Source organism: Aquila chrysaetos, chromosome 24, assembly GCF_900496995.4.
Source record: "Aquila chrysaetos chrysaetos chromosome 24, bAquChr1.4, whole genome shotgun sequence".
In the NCBI taxonomy this organism is placed as follows: Eukaryota; Metazoa; Chordata; class Aves; order Accipitriformes; family Accipitridae; genus Aquila; species Aquila chrysaetos.
Genome location: NC_044027.1, coordinates 15,632,354 through 15,651,805, shown reverse-complemented (window position 1 = coordinate 15,651,805; position 19,452 = coordinate 15,632,354). Strand labels below are relative to the sequence as shown.

At 45.9% G+C, this 19,452-nt stretch overlaps 1 protein-coding gene across 1 annotated transcript in view; it reads right to left on the bottom strand.

Moving 5' to 3' along the window:
- Positions 1-19,452, bottom strand: part of CFAP77 (cilia and flagella associated protein 77) — a 61,619-nt gene that overhangs the window by 13,156 nt on the left and 29,011 nt on the right. The window contains exons 2-3 of the mRNA XM_030000491.2: positions 11,591-11,690; positions 10,776-11,004 (exon numbers count right to left, since the gene is read on the bottom strand). Of these exons, the coding sequence (XP_029856351.1) occupies positions 10,776-11,004; positions 11,591-11,690 (329 nt within the window). The remainder of the gene's footprint in view (positions 1-10,775; positions 11,005-11,590; positions 11,691-19,452) is intronic.

Sequence of the window (19,452 nt, the reverse complement as noted above, 5' to 3'; positions counted from 1 at the left end):
GCCATTTCATACTGATCAGAGCTGGGCAAAATATTTACAAAGGATAAAAGATGTGGCAAACCTGTGGCCAAGTGTCTTATTGTCTGAGTGGGTCTCCAGTCTCATTGCGTGGTGTAAATTTTGGTATTTCTGGCACAAGCACATGGTGAGCCTTGCACGTGGGCTTGTTTCCTTGGCCTGTCCCTTTGCTCTCCAAGGCTGGAGCTTTCCTGGTGTGCAGGAATAGCAGGAGGGATGCAAGAAAACCTTGAGCCTTTGTCTGTAGTGTTTGATTATTGATTTTTCTGTGGTAGTTGAATGTGTTTTCACATCTCTGTGGAGGTGACTTTTACCATCTCCAGTGGACCAGCCAGTTGGTGACTGATTAGTCCACAGCTGGCTTGTAAGTAAATGCTTGAAAGGACACATTTGGGTTGATGCTCTTCAGAGATCCTTCCCTGCCGTGTGATTAATCGCATTTAAGTCCTGATCCAGCAAAGTATAGAATCATGCCTGGAATGATACACGCATGAACTGCCTCTTTGAAATCGGTGGGAATGACTCATGTGCTTAGTTATACATGTAAGGTCTGGTGGGGCTGTAGGACGTGAGGCTTCGTCTGGTTTTCCTGCCTCCTTTGAAAGAAATACTGAGAAAGTGGGAAAAGCAGGGGGTATCAGGTAACATGCTGCTTTGACTAAGGTTACCGGAGAAATTTCGGCGAGGCAGCTTTTTCTTTGTAGGTCAAACACTGATCTCATTGGAGTGGACAGGGAATTTTGGCCCCAATATTGGTGCTGCTTGGCAGCGTGACAGTATTTCTCATTTGCAGCTGACCTTTGGGAAAAGTCCTCTCACCTTGGTGTTACTTAAGGACAGGAATGAACGGCTTGTGTGTTCTGTTTCCTTTTGTCACCCTGCCCAGATGTTACTCCTCTGAACTGGGAGGACTTTGCTGTTATCATCTGCAGATGCTGTGGGGAGAGTGGGGGAAGCATCCGCTGAAAACGCTTATTGCAGATTAAAATCCACCTCGTTCTGAGTAACTCAGATCTCCTTGTTTTGGCACAAGCACCCTGCCACAGAAAGGAAAAGGAAAGAAGTTCTGATAGGATGTAACAAATTATTTATAATTGTGGAAAAAAATAATCAGCTGCTTCCTTTTATAGTCAAATAGTTGGAGCCACTTCTAATGTTGACATTTCCTAAATATTTTAAAATTTATCTGTGCACATTTTCAAAACTATTATCCCTGAAACAATTCCTGTCTCTTTAATAGACTCTGTCTCTAATTTACTTTCAAGAGTCAGGGTACAGACCTATTTTCAACTGAAATGACAAGCGCCTTCTAACTCGGTTATACAATGTGGTATGCTAGTCTGCCAGAAATCTCCTGGAAAAGAAGCTGCAGCCTCCTAATAGGCTATTTTACTGTGAAAACAATGTTAAAAAGTATAATAAAGTATTAACAATATTAAAATAAAACAGTGTAGGCCTTAAATGAGCTACAAACTAGTTAAATCTATTCTATTCGATATGAGCCTCCGGTGCTTTGCAGCTGATACCTCAGAGCTGGGATTTATCTAAAATGAAGGCACCAGGGACATGCAAGAGAAATGGTAATTATAATTTGCAAACATTAGGCTGACACTTTTTTGTGTATGTGTGTATAAATTCTGACAGCTGTGATTTGTGCCATGCCAAATAGTGCTCCACCGAGCTGGGAAGGGTTCCCTTTCTGGCAGGCCATCCTCAGAGCAGCAGCTCATTAAAACTTTGGAGGAGAAGTTGCCGAAAACAGGAAGGCGTCAGAACCATCTGAGGGACTTTTGGTACACGCTTGTTGAAAGGTGTTTGAGAAGGGAGCCTTGGGTCTGACAAACTGGAATTTTAGTACGCCTCTCCGTTCACAGTGGGGCAAAATAATTGGTCATCAGTGACTACTAATTTGGTTTAGTAGCCAGAGGCACTTTTTTTCTTCCCAGAAAATCAATGACAGTGCCGAGGTCTGTTCAACGTGATTCAGCTCAAGACGGGTCCTCATTTAGCTCTTGATGCTTCTTCCACTGGAGACAGCTATTTTGTTAAAATGAAATTAAAATCTATCTATAATACTCGGCTCAGGGAGCGGCACCCATCAATGCCATGCTGCTCTTGAGGTTTCAAGGTTGTCAGTCTCCCCTCAAACTTGTTTTTCAAAGGTTTATATATCAACTGAAAAAAAGGTACTTGGCAAAAGTGGATACAAAGGACTTTGCTCAGGAAGGGGGTTCATACTAGCTTAAAAGGTGCAATCAGTTTGATTGCTAAGTTGTGCTGTAAAAGGGTAAAAACTTGACTTGTGATTGCCTCTTTCCTGTATAATTCAAAAGCACAGGGGCTTGTAAATATTTTACCGCAAACCTCAGCCCTTGGATTTTCCGGGTAGCTCTCCAGAGAGTGCAGACGGCTCCTGCAGCACTCTTCCCACTGCTGGTCAGGATGGGATCCGGCAGGGAGTGGAGCGAGGGAGCAGAGGACACTTGCACAGGCATCGACTCCCTGGTGGCCGCGCAGCTGTTTGGGCTGCGCCGAAAACACTGCTCTAATTTCAATGGCAGCTTAGTGGCAGCAGGATCTGGCCCTGCATGGGTGCTCATGCAACAGATAAATCATATAATTGACTTTTTTTTTTTTTTACAGTTGTGATGTCAAAACTGTGTTGCAACACCACTGCCTATCCTGACATTTTAACCCTTTCTTGAAAGGTTAATGAGGTTTCAGAGGGCTTTAGTCCTTGCTGGTGTCCTTTCATCTAGGGTGATGTGCTTTAGCTGCACAGCCAGGATCTCTTTGGGGTCTTCAGTCCACAGGGGAGACAGCTGCAGGGTGTACCACTTTTGTATTCCTTTCTCATGCACTTCATGATGGGAAGGATTTGTCCGGTGGTAGTAGTGTCCATATAGAGATCTTCCCCTGGCTCGTGGCTGGGTCAGCCAAACCAGCTCCCACCAGCTCAGGTTGATTCCTTATTGGGAACCAGTTTGGTCTCTAGCATCTCTGGAGCACGGGGCTCCTCAGCGCAGCTAGCGCAGATTATCTTCAGCAAATAAAGCGCAAGCTGGGGTCTGTGATTCTGCTCGGGGCCTTGGGGTACTGCCAATGCAGGCAGCAGTAAGGCATTAATGCTCAGGTCCCTCTGCCCTGAAAGGGGGCTGATAGCACAGGAAAACTCTGATTACAGTTCCCTTGTACTGCTATATTGTCTCCCTTCCTCCCTCGTTACTGATGGGCTGGAGCTAGCAATCTATCTACCATTAATTTGTCTCTGTGTAGCCCAGCAGGAATCTGGGGTATGATTACAGCTCTGGCCCTTGTGCGAGAGCCGGCACAGCCCCGGCATCCCCCTGCAAACTGCCTGGCTCTGCCTTGCCTTAATTGTTCCCCTTTGGCTGGTGGACCTGTCTCTTCTAACAAGGGCAGCGAGGAGGGCCGAGGTAATTGAAGCACTTAGCCACACTCCCAAGCATTGCCTCCTGCAGCTAATTAGGAAAGAGGGCCGCTGGGCTCTTCGTTATTTCTTTTAATTGTTTGTGGGTTTTGCATAACAGTGAATGGCAGAAGAGGGATGTGCAGTTAGTGGTGAATTCTTGACTTTGAAATTTGTTTAAAAGGTCACTTACAATTTGTTAACGCTTTCACAAGAGTGAATTCAATTAGCGGCTCCCGCAGTCCCTGCACACACGCGTGTGGGTGTGTTTGTTAGGAGAGGGAGAGATGGCAAAACAAGCAGGGTGTGTATGTAAAGGCTCTTCATTTTCCTAAGCAGCTTGTGAACTATACGGTAAAGTTATAGGCCCCTTACAGCTTTATGGTCCTCTAAATAGGTCCTGGCAATAAACCCATGGAGAGGCCTGAAAGATCATTTTTAAATGATCTCCACTTGTCCTCACTTTCCATTAACCACTGAAGAAAATAACAAGAGAAAAATTGGTAGAAAACACTCAGGGACCAATTTTTTTTTGCAGTCTTTGGGCTGGCAAAAGTCTCAGTTGAAATAGTGGGTCTTCCACCCACGCGGCAGCTGCAGGATCTGTGCCGTCAAGGCACTGATTACTCTGAATTGCTGAAGCTTCTTTACAATCCTTGTAATTTGGATGAGGAAATAACAATATAAATTATTTCACTGTGGGCAGCCAATGAGGTAGTGGCTTCTTCTAAGTGTCAGAGGATCTGTTATTTTGCTCAGAGGGCTCGTATGTATAGAACAGTAAAAAGAATAAAATCCATTGTAAACATGCACTTTAAAAGATTTATCAGATGCTCATAGCTGTACTTAGGAGTACACATGGTTACAAGAGCACCAATTTGCTTTACTATTCCCTCCCAGGCCAAGAGTGAGGCGTATACTTGTAACAGTCCTAAACGCACACATGGAAACACGTGTCTTGCAGTGAAGTTACCAAGCCAGCTCTTACCCATTAAATAACTGGGTTCACAAGCTGAAATTTGTGCATTAGCATTGATTTTTTGGGTTGGAGATACCCTTTGGCTAACTTAATTGAAGATTATTTAGATTTGTCTTCAACACATTTGTCTACTGACTGGAAATTTGCTGTTACCCTCTGAGAAACTCAGCTGGAATGTGATTATGGGACAGAGCTATTCTGCCTGGAGGTCTCAATCCATGGCTGAGAGTGAACAGCGCTCAGTCTGCAGTCATCAACAAATGCAAAACATCTCGATGAATAAAAAAACAAGAAAAAAACCCCACAACGCTGAGCAAAACAAATCAAAGAGCAAGGTCTTCCCCTTGACCTCCATCCCATGCTTGAATCTCTCTGGCTGGGTGGGAACATTACTTCGTTTCAAAGGAAAATATGTCAATGAGGGCTGAAAAGCTTTGCTTTCACAAAAAGGATTCTGTGGTTATTTCCCCCTGACCCAGGTTTTCATTGCACAGACTGCAAAAGCAGAAGTTTGCAAGGGAAAAAGGCCACTTGTGGCAAGTAGTAGTTTCAGATGGTAAAAGTTTTGGAAGAATTTTTTCAGCCAGTGGTAATCAATGGAGATAAACCCATGGACAACAGCCAATCTGTGTGAGAGAGTAAATTACTTTCCTCTTCAGTGTAATGCAATTGGTAATAAGGGCTGTAAATCTCTGTTCTTTAGATCTTTTTTTTTCCCAGCTCTGTGGCTGATGTGCAGGACCTGAACCTTATGCCAAACCATGACTTTGCTGTTTGTTTTCTCTTAAGCTGGGAGTCTGAAGTAGTCAGAAACCGTTACAACTGCAGTAAATGACTACACTGAAGGAGAACCAGTATCTTCACGGTGCACTCAGGATTTTTTTTTCTGAAGGGGGGTAACAGGTCTTTCTGCCCAACCAGATGCTGCAGCCACCCAGGCGCAAGGCAGCATGATCCAGGCAGATGCAGCTGGGAGCTCTGCGATAACTAACATACACACAGCGATGCGAGCATATACCCAGCCTGGAACGCCTCCAGTAGAAGAAAATTATCCTTGAAATAGAAATAGAAATTCTTATCTTGGCAATGTGAGAATGGTGGCAGAGACACAAAGTGCCTTTCACTGTGGAACCGGATAGGATATGCAATTATCTGAATTGATGGGAGTCCTATACTTTTTAACTTGGTTGCATTTTTCTGGTGCCTTCAGCCTGACAGTGATTCCAGTCACTATGTTACATTTTTACAATTTGTTTTGTCAGTGCTTGGATATTTTTTTTCTAAAACTTTTGTTTGCCCCAATCTTTTGGACTCTTGTGGCTTTACACTCTCTATTTGTCTGGCTTCCAGTAATCGTGAATCGGATGTGGGCTTGCTGTAATATTCGTCTTTCTTGCCAGTCTAGCTTTTCCTGGTGAATTCTTTCCAGGAACACCCTCTGCTCTTCTGTATTGTTTCTTTGACATATCTTTGCAGCTGGTCTATAGCTAGACTAGCTTTTTTTTTTTTTTTTTTTTTCCCCAGGGCCACATATGAATGACGTGAAATGTTCCTTAAGTGTCTCAGAAATGAAGTGCACTTTGTGTGCCAAAGAGATGCTGGAAATATCTGAGCACCTTTTGGGCAGCTTTCTAAACTTTGTTCTGGCTGTGTGAAAATATCATGGATACTTTGGGTGGAAAGGCTACCTGCAAAGCAGAAGCACGAGCACTGAAGCCTTCCTTCTTGGGGAAGGCGAAAGATAAGGACAGAGCAGTTGATTAAGCCAGGAAGCTGCAGTGATAGCCAAGGTAACAGCTGAGCTGCTAAAAGCCAGTGAGACAATTGTCAACAGTGTTAGGACAATTGCAAATGATACAAAGAAAGACGAGGTACTGGATAGCTGATGCCCTTGGCCAGTTGTAACAATATGAAGAAGAGAGATTGCAGTGACCAAATGCTTTAGAGAGGTGAGTTTGCTGCAGGAACACGATGAAAGCTGCTGCCAAAGGATTAAGACCAGTTTTAGAGAATGGGAGGTGGAATGGTAGGAGGAGATGAAGTTAGAAGGAAAATGGGATGTAAAATTCAGGAAAGGGACGGTTGAAGCGAAGGCAAACGGTAGGGGGGGACCCGGCAGGAGACATGGGGATGACAGAGTGCCAGGGAAATCCTGCCAGCACACCCAAGGTCAGCCCAACCTACAGGCCAACTGCCAAGCGGATGGCAGCATGTCGGAGGCAGGGTTATGGCCATGCAGGGTTTGAAGGAGGTACAGGTGTAGCATGGCAAAGAATGGCACGTCTGTGCAGTCCTTGTGTCCAGGAATATGTTCTGGGACATAGTATGCAGAATTAGGAAACTTGCACTACTAAGAGGCAAATGAAAGCTTTTCTCTAAAAGCGGCCCTGGAAATGCTGGACAGTGTGTTCATGCTGAGGATGCACTCTGCACTGCTAGCTCCTGGGGAGAAAACTTGTGCTTGGAGTACCAACTGTGTGCTGGTGTGTTTTGGCTTCAAACTCCTTGTGTGACCTTGTGCAAATCAATATAATCTAAAATATAGCTGTAGACAGCATCCATATCTTTGTGCGTGCTTCTAGTTCCAAAAATGACCATTTAATGTCTGCTAATTTCAGTGCACTGTGAACTTCAATCAGAAAAGGTGGTTAGGAGGATAAACGTGGGTCTAGACCTCTACTGGGGCTTCCAAATGCACCGTGAATAACAAGCTGTATTGACACCAGCGAAGATCCTGGAGGTCTTTGCAGAACCCCGGTTTCTTTAGATCTCCAGTACCATCAAAACACCTCCCACTCAGTGCCCTGCATCCTCCCTCTTGTAAAACAAGGTCATTACACAAAGAGTATGGGGGTTGAATACACCTGCTAGTAGCACTGTGTTGTGGGGTTATTTTAAATGAAAGGACTTGGATCCAGGAGGACAGCAACCCTAATCCACGCACATCTTACAGCTATGTAATGTGTCATGCACAAAGCCCATGGATGGGGGATGGTGTTAGCTTCTGGAGGAGAGGTATTGCCAATGATGGGCATTTTCCTTGAAAGAAAACCTGTAGACCTGTTTGTGGTGGGGATGAGGGCTGGGACAGGTGAAGCTGAGCTTGCATGCACGGTAACATGGTTGTTACCCCAGTACCTGCGCTCAGCGGACACATGCTCTCTTGCAAATTGTGGCTCGCACAAGGCAGCTCTTCTAGAGATCAGAAGCCGGAGCATGAATTGGGGGAGCCTGACTGGAGGATGCCCCATGGGGGAGTCTGGGACCCTACCACATCCTCGTTACCGCTGACCTTGGCACGAGTGCTGCCTGCTGATGGATCGGCTACGGAGCTGGACAAGACCCTGGGGAACCACTGTATTATCTATTATCGTCCCATCAGTGCCTCCCCTGACCCCTCCCAGCTCCGAATGCCACAGGCATCAGGGAAGGAATAAATCTCTGTCTGATACTGAGGGAGAGAAGGGAGCGAGAGCAGGAAAAAGGAGAGATGAAAAATGTCCTTTTTATGACTCTCACAACAAAGCTGGCCACATGATTCGTAGCAAACATTTCTCTGGGAAAAGGGAGGGAGAGAACGGGGGGGAATCAGCAAAAAAGCAGAGCTGCTTCTCCCCACTGGAAGATGCCCATGGGGAATTAATAGAGGGGTATAGGTGACCTTTGAAGGTAAATATCCCAGGAAAGGAAAGGGGCCTCAAAGCTTCAGAAAGCTCAGTCCAGCGTCTGACACTGCCTTGTGAAATGCTCCATGCAGCACACGTCCACCATGAGCGGAAAGCAGAGGCGTAAGTGATCTGCCATGCTAGAGGGACCAGCAGGGCCAGGGCATGATTAATAAGGCACTAATAGCAACCACAGCATTTGTGTTCATTTCTATTTGGGATGATCCAGGAGAGCTCGTACTTGTGAGCCTGGGGAGAACTCCTGACCTTGGTGTCTTTAGGAGACAGAAGCCTTTAGCAGCGCAGCCCAGGGCCTGAGAAGGGGCTGGAGATATGTTGCCAGGGCTTGAGAAGCCCCCTGCACATTACCCACTGACAGTTGCAAGACGACAAACATGTTCCTGTGACAACTGCTGAGTTGTTTGGGCCTTATAACCCCCTGTGCTGCTGTTCCCAGGGAGGCAGCCCAGCCCTGAGGCTGCATGCTGGCGCTAGCTGCAATTCCAGCTGTGCAGAAGAGCTGCAACAGGGCTGTGGGTGCAGACTGGGTAGGTTTGCATTGGCGTTCTGGAGGTTGTCCCAGAGCATCACCGTCATCAGGCAAGGTGGCTGCAGCCAATTCCAGTGTGATGGGAAGGCATCTTTGCTCTCTGGCCTTCTCAGCTGTACTGTCTGTGGGCTAGGGAATGACATGCAGGCTCTGTTCTTGGTGAAAAACTTCACTGCACCTGAGGTGTTTATCAAAGTGGACATTTCTAAAGGCAAGCAAGCGCTTGGAGTCATGGAAAAAGACCGTATGCCATTGTTCTTTTCTTCTGTCCCCAGACAAGCATGTATCTTAGTTGTGAGTGCCTTCCCAAGTAGCAGCACTAAGAACGCAGTCGTACGGGGCTTAGAGTCCAAAAGCAGAAGCAACTTAAATCCATTGACAACTAAGTAATTTTTAACAGGGCAGGTCTTGCTGAACCTGGTCAGCTGTGACCAGGGGCAGGCTTGGGCTGGCAAGCGCTCACCGAGGCTGGTATCTTTAACTTGCCAGTCATGGAAAAGTGTGTTAAATTCCCACTTTTACTGAAATGGCTGTAACAACTCCTTGGTAATCCCAGTAATTTGATTTTGTCTATAACGTGCTTTTAAAGTAAAGGGATAAATACAATCAGTCTGCATAAAAGGTAGCTATTAAGGAGCAGGCAAGTTGTACAATAATAACTTTAAATTAAAAGCCCTTTCCCACTACTTCTGCTGTTGTGGGGTCTGCAGATTTTCCTTAAAACTTTTGAAACGTGCCTAGACTTCTTACAGGCAGCCATTTAACCTCCGTTTATGAAGAAATAAAGCAAAATTGATGTTGATTTTGGTCTACATTGGGGGATACTTTTGCAACATAAAAGCCCTTTTGCCTGCAATTTGCAGAGCAGTCCTGTCACATTGGTGAGGGCTGATACTGATAAAGATAAAGCTTTATAGCTGGGGCATTTGCAGCTAACAGCAAGCTAATGCTACATTTTCATTTTGATGCAATTAATGTTAATGTCTGCTACGAAAATTGTCATTAAATACCATTTTAAAATCCATTCAATTTGCATATGCAAAGCCCATTTACTATCATGTAAAATACACGGTGCCGTTCATCATGTCTTTTCTCTAGAATTTGTAGCTGTTATTTTTCTGGTAGTGATTATTATCCAGCTCTTAAAATGAAACCTAATGTCTGGTCCAGACCTGCACAGAGCAAGAAAACCCTCCGTGCTCCAGCAGCAGCAGGGCTGCTTTGGATCCTCTTTCAGAGGCTTTGAGCACTTGTTTGTGCTGGACTTACACTGGTTCTTCCAGACCGCTGTGCTCTTCAGCCTCACTCATGCTCCTGTGGAGGACAGGCAGTGGAAGGACCTAGAATTCAGTCTAAGGTGCTGATGTTCTCCCCTGCAGACTCCCTGTTGCACAATTCCCCATCAGAAAGCAGCACAGCAGGCAGTTAGGAGCTGGTACATGAGGGGGATGTTAAATGGGTTACTTCTAAATGTGGTACCTCTTTGAACCTCAGGCAGGACTCGCGTATGCTGGATGCTTTGTAAAAATCTTTTGGAAGACACTGCGATGCAAAAGACCTAACTCGGTGTGAAGACTTAAGCATCCTGCTGCATTGCAAGGGATGAATGGGTAGGCTTCTGCCCTTCTAAAGGGGTTGCTGGGGGAGCAGCAGGGACCAGCTCCCCTCCAGCCCTTGGGACGAAGCCCAAGAAAGGAGAAGAGAGCAGTGAAAAGCTGCTTTGCCTCCATCCTGCTGTACTACCCGTTTCTGCCCAATGCAGGGCAATGAACTAACAAGTGGGATAAAGAACTTGAACAGATCCTTAACTGCACCGAGTATTTCAGCCAGTGGAAACAGGTAGAAATGCTGTTGCTCTGATTTTTCAGCCATTATTCTGGCTTACAACTCTTCATGTTCCTTTAAGTTAAAGGATTGGCATTGAACATATTTTTAAGAGGTTCCAAGCCCTTGGTGCCACAGGTGAAATGGGGATGTGTTGTGGCATGTAGATTAGATTTAGGTAGCTGATTATTATCTGACACACAGATGATGTTTTGGGGACTGTGCTAGCTGAGGCGTGGGGGAGATGTAGACGTGAGGGTAGGAAGGGATAATCTCATTCTGAGAAGGGCCCCAAGCCTTCCCCCTTACCGTGCTGTGATGCCGTAAGTCAAGTCTGCAGGTACTTTAGGAGGACATGTCTTGAAGCGACTATATTCATCATCTTTGCACCGAATGTCCTTGGCCTTGTAGTACAAATTAAATTCATGGGCTGTGGTATAACCGGCCTTCAGAGCACCACGGTTCATGGTGATGAAGTCTCGGGGCATCTTCTGAACTGAAGCAGTTCTGGGCTTTACTGTGTTCCAGTGGCCTATTGCTGGAGATGGAAAGAAACATGAGAGTCAAAGAGAAAAAGATCAGGCAAAGAGAAAAAGATCAGGCATCTCGGGTAACTCCTATTTGGGAAGGCAGGCTGATATTTGTGCACCACGCACAAGGGCCTTGTGTGGCTTGCATGCACTTTGCCATGGCTTCACTGTGGAGTGAACTTCATATCCTATCCCACTGCATTTCCTATGGGGACATCTCCCATCTGAATCGCGTGTCTTCTCACCCTCCATCTTGGCTTGCTCAGAAAGTCTGATTTCACAGGGGAATTGTCCCTGAGAGCACAAAGTAGGAGCTCTAACAAAGTTATGAAAGTGGCCATGTGTATCACCCTTTGCAAGTGCCATACCACTCTCCACTTGGGCTCTGTGTGATCCTGTAAAAGTTTCCAATGTGATAGAGAAACTTTACTAGTCACCAAGCAATTTGGGTGATGTTAATGAAAACGGGTGAATGTTGGGATTTCTTTACCTCCAGCTTGACGAGAAGTATTGAATAGCACAGGGAAGGAGAGGAGAGTGCCTATTAGCATTAGGACTTCCTTGCAGGTCTATATTTTAGTGGCGTTGTCATACCTTCAGGGACTCCTCCATCTGTCCTGTGCACGTACAGCCCATATGAAAAATCAAAACCTGGCAGGGTGTAGCAGTTTCTCTGGGGCTTCCCCAGTTCTGCCTGCAGAAGAATGAAGTTAAAACAGAAGCATAAAAACCTTTCCTGATAAGCTAAAACCCCTGAAAATAAAAATTTGTAACAGAATGTGGCCACAAGTACCAGGAGTAGCTCTGGCTCCACTTGGCATGGGTTTGAATCCCACTGTCTGGGCACAAGTGAGAGTGACAGGGCAAAAGAACTCACAGCCATGAGTCTTCACCAGAGCTGAAGCCTAAGGGATGCTGAACTTCACACATTTTTACCTGAGTTATAAAGTGACCTAGCCTTGCTGGAAATAGGGATTCTGACTCAATATATATGGACTTGAAGTCTCCTTGTTTGGTTAGTTTCTCCTTTGACTAGGATGCCCAGCTGTGGTGTCTGCTGGGGAGACTGCAGCTAGTCTTAACTTTCCTTTGAGTTATTTCATTTCCAAGCTGTGCCTCCTCCTAGAAAACCGGTGTAAACTTCTCCGAGCACAATCACATTGCCGTTCCTGCCTGGGAATAATCAAGACGCAAGGCATGTTGCAGGGGGAGGATAAGGGGAATGAAGAAAGGAGAGCAGAGCCTGGGGTTTATAGCACAGAAAAGAAGAGAACTTGAGCTCAATAACCTCATTTCTGTTTAGTTTTAAAATGAACCCTTCCCCAGTCCATGTGTGTCCCAGCCTGGTGGTGTCTGTAGGATTAACTGACCTCCCCTCACCCCTTTGTCTCTACCCTCCCATCTCCATGGTGAAGTCACTGCAGGATGTGTGTGTCTTGAAACCTTATTGCTGCTTGAAAGGGAGGCGGCGGAGGAGGGAAGGGGTGAGAGCCTGGCAGCCTGGGTCTGTGCCTTCCTGCTAGGGGAAGCTGGAGCAGGGTCAGGCAACAAGTCCCCTGGAGCCCTGAGGCATGGTTTGGGTGCTTTGGGACAGGTTATTTTGCATGGGAAGGGTGTTGGAGGAGCTGGGGGGTTGTAGGTGTTGGCAGAATGAAAGTGCTGAAACCCTACTCTAGTGCTTCTTTACAGGTGAATCATTGAACATTAGCATTGAGATGACTGTTATTACACTCCAGAGTGAACACTCTCTGGATCAGGAGAGGCTGAATTGAATGCAGCCCTTTTTGCAGGGACCGAGTGAAAAGAATAAGACTGAAAATGAACTACCTCCAACTTGCCACTATGGCAGGTTGAGGCTGTACAGCGGTTGATAAGGGATACAGCTTACCGGAGCTACTTGTATAGGAACATCAACCAAACCCAAATTTACATTCTACTCCCAGCCAGCACTGTGCAAACCCTGGCCAGGGCCTTGGAACAGCCATGGGTCTCCTGTATGCTGGCAGCCTGGTGGCCCCTTTGCAATGTGCTGTTAAAGGGTACTCACCAAGTGTGCCTGATGCTGCTGAACAGCTTCAGCTGTTCTGCATCACCCTCAGCTCAGGCAAAACTCTCGCTGAGCCAGTTTTGCCTGGAGAGCAAGGGTTAATAACCCCTGTCCAAAACAGGCACTTTTCCAGAGGGCTCTGTGTTTAAGCCTCTAGAATTTGCTCATAATTGCTCAAACCTTTTTGCCTGGAGCCATTTTTTTGTGCATTCAGTTTGGAGTTTCTCAGCTCCCGTCTCTATACTGCAGCTACACAAAAACTTAAAAGCACACAGTGGCTGTGGCACAGGGCTCCTCACCAGCATGTCCAGGGGTGAGATCGTGCCTGCTGGCTTGAGTGACTTGTCTGTGTTGTGACAACAGGTCTGCTCCTTTGCAGATCCTGACAAACTGGCTGTCAGGTTTGCCAGTTTGTGATCATTGGGATCATTGGTCCTGCAAGCCCGTACAGTGATGTTTTCAGGTAAATCCACGGTCTTGCTTCTCAGGTCTGGGAGGGAGGTACTTCATCTTGGTCCCCTTAAATCCATGCACTTGTGATGCTATAAAGCAGGTGTGGTATTCCCACGACTCTCAGGAGCACAAGTTCACCAGAAAATGAATTTTCTAGACTTGCTAAGATCCTTTGATAGGCTCGAAAACCCCATCAGGCTCCTTGCCCTGTGCAAAGCTACAGATCCTTTGTTGCAAACAGACCTTTTTGAAAGCAATCGACACAGCTACCTGATACAACCTGTGCATAACATGGCTGCATTCTCCCGGCTGCCTCCTGTGAACTTCTAGCAGAGGAAGGGACTGTCCCTTGCAGACGTGTCCAGCACCGAGCACGATGGGAGTGAGTGGGCTTTTAGTGCTACCGCAACTGAAATATCACACGGCAGTGCTAAACCATATGTGCATGCTGTGTGTGAGTTAGGGAGCTCAGGCAAAGCGTATAAACCGGTGCCAGGGATGATAAAGTAGCTTTCATTGCTGATCTATTTCTCCTGTATTTAGAGGCATTTGTACGCTAGCTATTTTTAGATTAGTTGTCACTGATATACAAGGGAAATGGTGTAACGTTCCTCAGATGCATGAGAAAAGGCTTTTTCCAGGGATTATGTTCTGATACCGGATCAGCTAAGTGAGGTCAGAAATCTGCTATGACAGCGAAGGTGTGGCAGATGGGAGAAAATTGCTGAGAAACTGCAGGAAAGAAGAGAGGTTTGTAACCTGTGGCAAAGCTGTTTCCAAACCTTTGAATGCAGAACCCTGTAGAATGGAAGAAATTACAGGATTTAAAGATTCTCTTTTGTAGAGCACCTGAAGTTAACACAGTTGGGTGTTTACTCCATTGCAAAATGAGTGCACACTGTTTCCTTTTACGATCAGGTGGCACTTTACAGTCACTTTGCACTGAATAAATAAAACTGAAGGTGCTGGATAATTAATTTAAAAAAAAAAAAAGTCTGGTCCAATATGTTGAACATGGAGAGAACCTGTGCCTGAAGAAAATCAATGGACTCGGAGGACTCTGGTTGCCTGCCAACATCTTTTACCCACAAAAGCAAAGAAGGGGAAGGAGGTAGCAGGAATGAATCTTGCTCAGTGTAATCCAAGATTACAGCCTTTCTCATTCGTAAATTAGAAAAACGCTGTTGCAACCTCATGGGCTGGTTTCAGTTGTTTGTCCTGGGGCACTGTAGATGTGCTGTGTCGTAAAGCGGTGGGGAGAGTGAGCCAAAGTTGATGCAGAAGCCCACTGTTTTCTTCCCCAGCTCCAGCACCGTTTTCTGTGTTCAGGTTTAGCCTGTCACAAAGCTGCTTGGCTGGAATACAGATCTGTCTGACAGCTGTGCCCATCAGCAGACAACTTCATTAAACCTCATTAAGATGTCATTTCTCTGCCTTATTTCCCACCTCTTGGCTCTAATTAAAACCGTCTCTCTCTGCATCCCAGGCGGTCCTAATTTTCTCTGGGTACCTTCTGCAAGTTTTCTCCCTTTACGACCTCAGTGAGGAAAATCCAGCATCTTAAATACTGTTTATCCAGCCCTTTCGGAAAAGACAGCTCTAGACTTTTTCCTGAAGCATTCCCAGAGCATCCTGCAGAGATCATCACCACCTCCCAGGGCTGTAAGAGATGTGTGCTGAGGCTTTGTTTGCGCTCTCAAACTGTCTTTAAGGACTCAGCTAATGCACCCTTTCCCCTTGGACACGATAATTTTCATGGTTGAACCTGGTGTGTCTGAAATGGGTTTGGAGGGTGCCATGCTCAGACTGGCTGCAGTGCAGCGGTGGGGGTGTTTGATTAGTGGGGATACCCTGTTCAGCTGAAGAGTGAGTGGTGTTGAGTGTATCGAGCTCCCTGGCCTTTGCTAGGTAGTTTTTGATTTGTGCAGCCCCAGGTTTGAGGCCTGGATTTGTATTTGAGTGTCTAATGGGGTTGGAAGATTTTTGCTGTGAAAGAGGAAGGCTCGGAAATGGGTCTGTTTGTAAGAGGTGGGCACGTTGCAAAGGTGTAAGGAAATACAAAACCTTTAAGGATTCCAGGGTTTGTTGCAAGACTTATTTGTGTTTCATCCCCTGGTATTTATGGCCCATTGACACACATTGCATCAATTTTCTAAAGATGACTGAGACTGTGAGAGGGGTAGGAGACGTGTCTGTGCAGAGAGGTACAGCGAGAGATGGAGGCATGGGTTTTTAATCCCTGCATCTGAGGCAGCCCTTCACTGGGAGGATACGCTGGGCAAATCCATGAATCTTCTCTGCTTTGACTCAGCCGGGGCTCCCCTGTCCCCTCCTCGACGGCTCTGCCCTGCGGACGCCTGCAAACCCTGCGCCGGTGCATTTTCAGCCTGCCAGGCCCTGCTTCCTTCCCTACCTTCTGTTCCCCTTTTCATTACACCCCCTTGTACAGTAAAGCCTCCCGTCACGCTGCCATTACTATTATTATTGCAGATTTACTGCACTTGCAGAGTGAAGTGATTGCGGTGACAAGGCCCAGCATTTTTCCTTCCTTCCCCCCGCGACAGCTTGAAATCAAGCCCTTCATTTGCATTTACATGATCTTGCTGTGCAGCTTATGAGATCGGGAGATTTATTTGCTACTTAGCTTGATGTTTGATTACACTCTAAGAAGGCAGTGAGCTACAAAGTGCAGGGATACATCAGAACTGAGCTACTGAAAGCCCCTGGGGGACAGTAACTCAACATCAGGTTTAGGTAGATGAGAAAGGGAATGTTCAGTGTTTTGAGAAAGGCAAATTTGATGAGGTTTTTCTTTAAAGGTGGAGGGAAAAACTTACTTTCCCTCTCTGACAAAAAATGGTTGGGAAAAAAAGAATGTTGTTATAAAAACACACCTGAAAATCTGGATTTGTTAGTGCAGAAGAAATCCTAGCAGGGGCTGGTGGCTGCTGGGCTGCCTGCCGCTAACTGCTTGTAACTTCCACTCCCAAGAAGATTATTAATAATAAGTTGGCAGTTATCTTCGAAGCTTTTCATAAACATTAAAGGTCAAAGTCGAAGTTTTGCTTGATGAAGGACCACGAAATCTGTCCCTGTTTTATTAAGCTTCAAAACATGCCACTGAGCATTAATCCTGCTGTAATACTGGGGAAACCGAGGCAGGGAATCAGTGTGCCCATACAGGATAGCAAAGGGAATGGAGTTTGGATTGGGGAGAGAAGTGGACTATTCCCAGTACTCTACTGTGTTCAGAGTGGGAGACAAAATTATTATAGTGTCCCACAGTGGTGTGAGAGTCTTCCAGAGAAAAGGGTGATGGTTGGCCAAACTGCTGCCCTCAGAGTCAGGAACAATAAAGCTTGAGGATCTTACTGTGAGTTTAACTCCTTTCATTACAAATACTCCAGATAGGGTAGAGACACTGCTAACCCAGAGTATGTCTACACATGCAGTCTGCACTAACCTCTGCTCCTGACTGACCTGCACTGGGAGCTGTAGCCTTATTAGGTACAAACGTTTGATTGTCAGGTCTAAACTTGAAAGATTTTCCCCTCTAGAAGCTACGTTTTGCATTACACTGGCAGCAGAGGACTGCGAGGATGGATGGGACACAGGCATCCCGCTCACTGGGTTAGGTAGAGCAGTTAGAGAAGGCAGAGAGCACTTCCAGCCCAGGGTTCTACCTACCCAACCCCAGACACCGGCGTGCCCCTTCCCATCTTCTCTGCTCACAGCGCGGCTGTAACGCCAACAACTGAGGGCCACACACGCGGGTCCCCGACACAGAAACCCACATCTAAGGCAAGACACCCGCTATCTGGTACAGTAGCTTTGCGTGCGAACTGTTTGTACTTAGCTTTTAGTCTTGAAAATTGCCATGAGATACGCTATTACAATTAATCATTAAAGACTTAAGAAAGAGTATAGCCCATTACATAAAAGACTCCAGTGATGATCTTTATCCAACTTGTAAAATGGGCAGACTTGATGCAACTGAATAATTTTCCTCTCATCTGCACAAAATCATGAATGCAAGTCATACTTTGAGCCTGAAGTGAACACTGCGAGACCAGCCTATAATTACCAAAACAGAAAAAAAGAACAGCGTTTTCTAATGAATGACAAGCCACTAGGTGGAAATCTAATTTGGTCTAATTAAGCAGCCTTTGTGAGGATTTGTCTTTAGATGAAAAGAGGGAGCCAAAGAGATCTAAATGCAAATGAACTCTATCATTTTGGTTTTAAAGGGCCAGACATATATGAAAGTATTTGCGTGCACAATACTTTCATTTGTCTTCATAGGTGTATTCACCTTCTAGTTTTCTGTTGAAAAAAATCCTCTTTCCCCCAAAATTCTGGGACTCTGAATATTATTCGCTCTTTATTGAGTTAGAAGATAACATGCTGTTAGAGGGACAATTTTAGCAGTAGGGTATCACAACTGTTAAAATTGCCTTTCTCTGTAACAGGGCTGCTTCTTTCTGCTGTTTGAAAATGGTTTTGGAAAAAAAAAAAGGATGCTTTTTGCTAGGGAATCAGATCCCAAGTCTGCCGCTGTCGGTGTGTGACACCATATAATTCTCGGGTCTTTGGGGGCACGTGCTGGACCCTGAGCTCCTCCTCGGCGCCTCTGTGTCAGTGTGAATTACTTCAGCATTGATAAATCACCAACGCCTTGCCCACTTGTGCTATTTCTGCTGATTCTGCCAACAGTCTCAACGCTGGGAGCAGGCAGCCCAAGTACAGCCCCAAAGGCTGAGACTCACTGAGGTGTTTGAGTATAATTGAGATGGAAATATTGAAAACTGTCTTCTCCTGCTCTATTAAATTTGGTCCTGACTTTAAGATAAATTTGTGTCTGTGTAAGGTTTCGTGCCAGCATTGAAGGTCAAAGAAGCATATGTGTTTCTGTAGTCGGTGTCACAGCTTGTGAAGTTCACATCAGCCTCCGCTTGCTTGCAAGCCCTGAAGAAGCAGCGTGGTCTGTAGTCATAAGACAAAGCCGCTGGCAGGAAGGATGGGTTATTTGGGCTTAGTGAAGATGGGAGCAGTTTACAGCTACTGCTAGACTGAGGTCTTACCTGTACCTGATCTTTCTTGAGCTACAACCACCATTTGCCTCTAAGAGGCGGAATGAGCCCGGGAGAGGTTTGAGGACATGTAGGGATGGATGATGGCAGAGAGGTTTGGTACAGCATGGAGTGGCCCTGGAGCAGCTGAATGGAGAGACATCTCTGAGTCTTTGCTCTCCCTATAGGCAACAGGAGGGGAAAAATGAGGTATGTATGTAAAGATCAGGGTGGGAAAATCAGTGGAATAATTCTATCTTCGATGTGGCAGCAGCTCTGGGAGCTTTGGGGAGAATGTGGGCAGAATAGTGCGTAGCACCTTGGCAAAAAAAAGCTGTTTTATTATTTTTGCATTTGACTCCCCAGAGAGATGTGGGGCCTCCAGAGAATAGCTGGAAAGGGTGTAGCAGGGTTGTCATTTCCCAGAGAACTACAGTCTTGGGGATCCCCGCTGTGTTGCAAACCCTGAAGTCAAAATTCTGCCAGGCAATGCTTTTGCTCAGTGTCTGTTGGCTTCAGTGGGAGCACTGAGTTTTAGCTGAGAGCAGGATGTGGGTTATTTGAAGATGAGAGAGAACATTCTCTAAATGTTGAAGAGATGGGACAATCTTTTTTTAAAAAAAAAAAAGTTTCCCTCCCCTTCCGGCAGTTATGACCTTTTCTCTGTGTTTCATCCTTAGTAATATCTGTTCTATAAACCTCCCCATCTGCTACTTCAAGAAAAATCCCCTTATGTTCTCAAGGCCAGATGTTGTCCCAGATTATGTCCAGCACAACTCAATTTAGTGAAGCTGCTGTTTACACCGTGTAACTTGCTGCTGGCTCCTTCAACTCCATACAGGTAGTTTTAATTTCCTCCTCCTGAATTTCTTTGGGTGCTGTAGAAC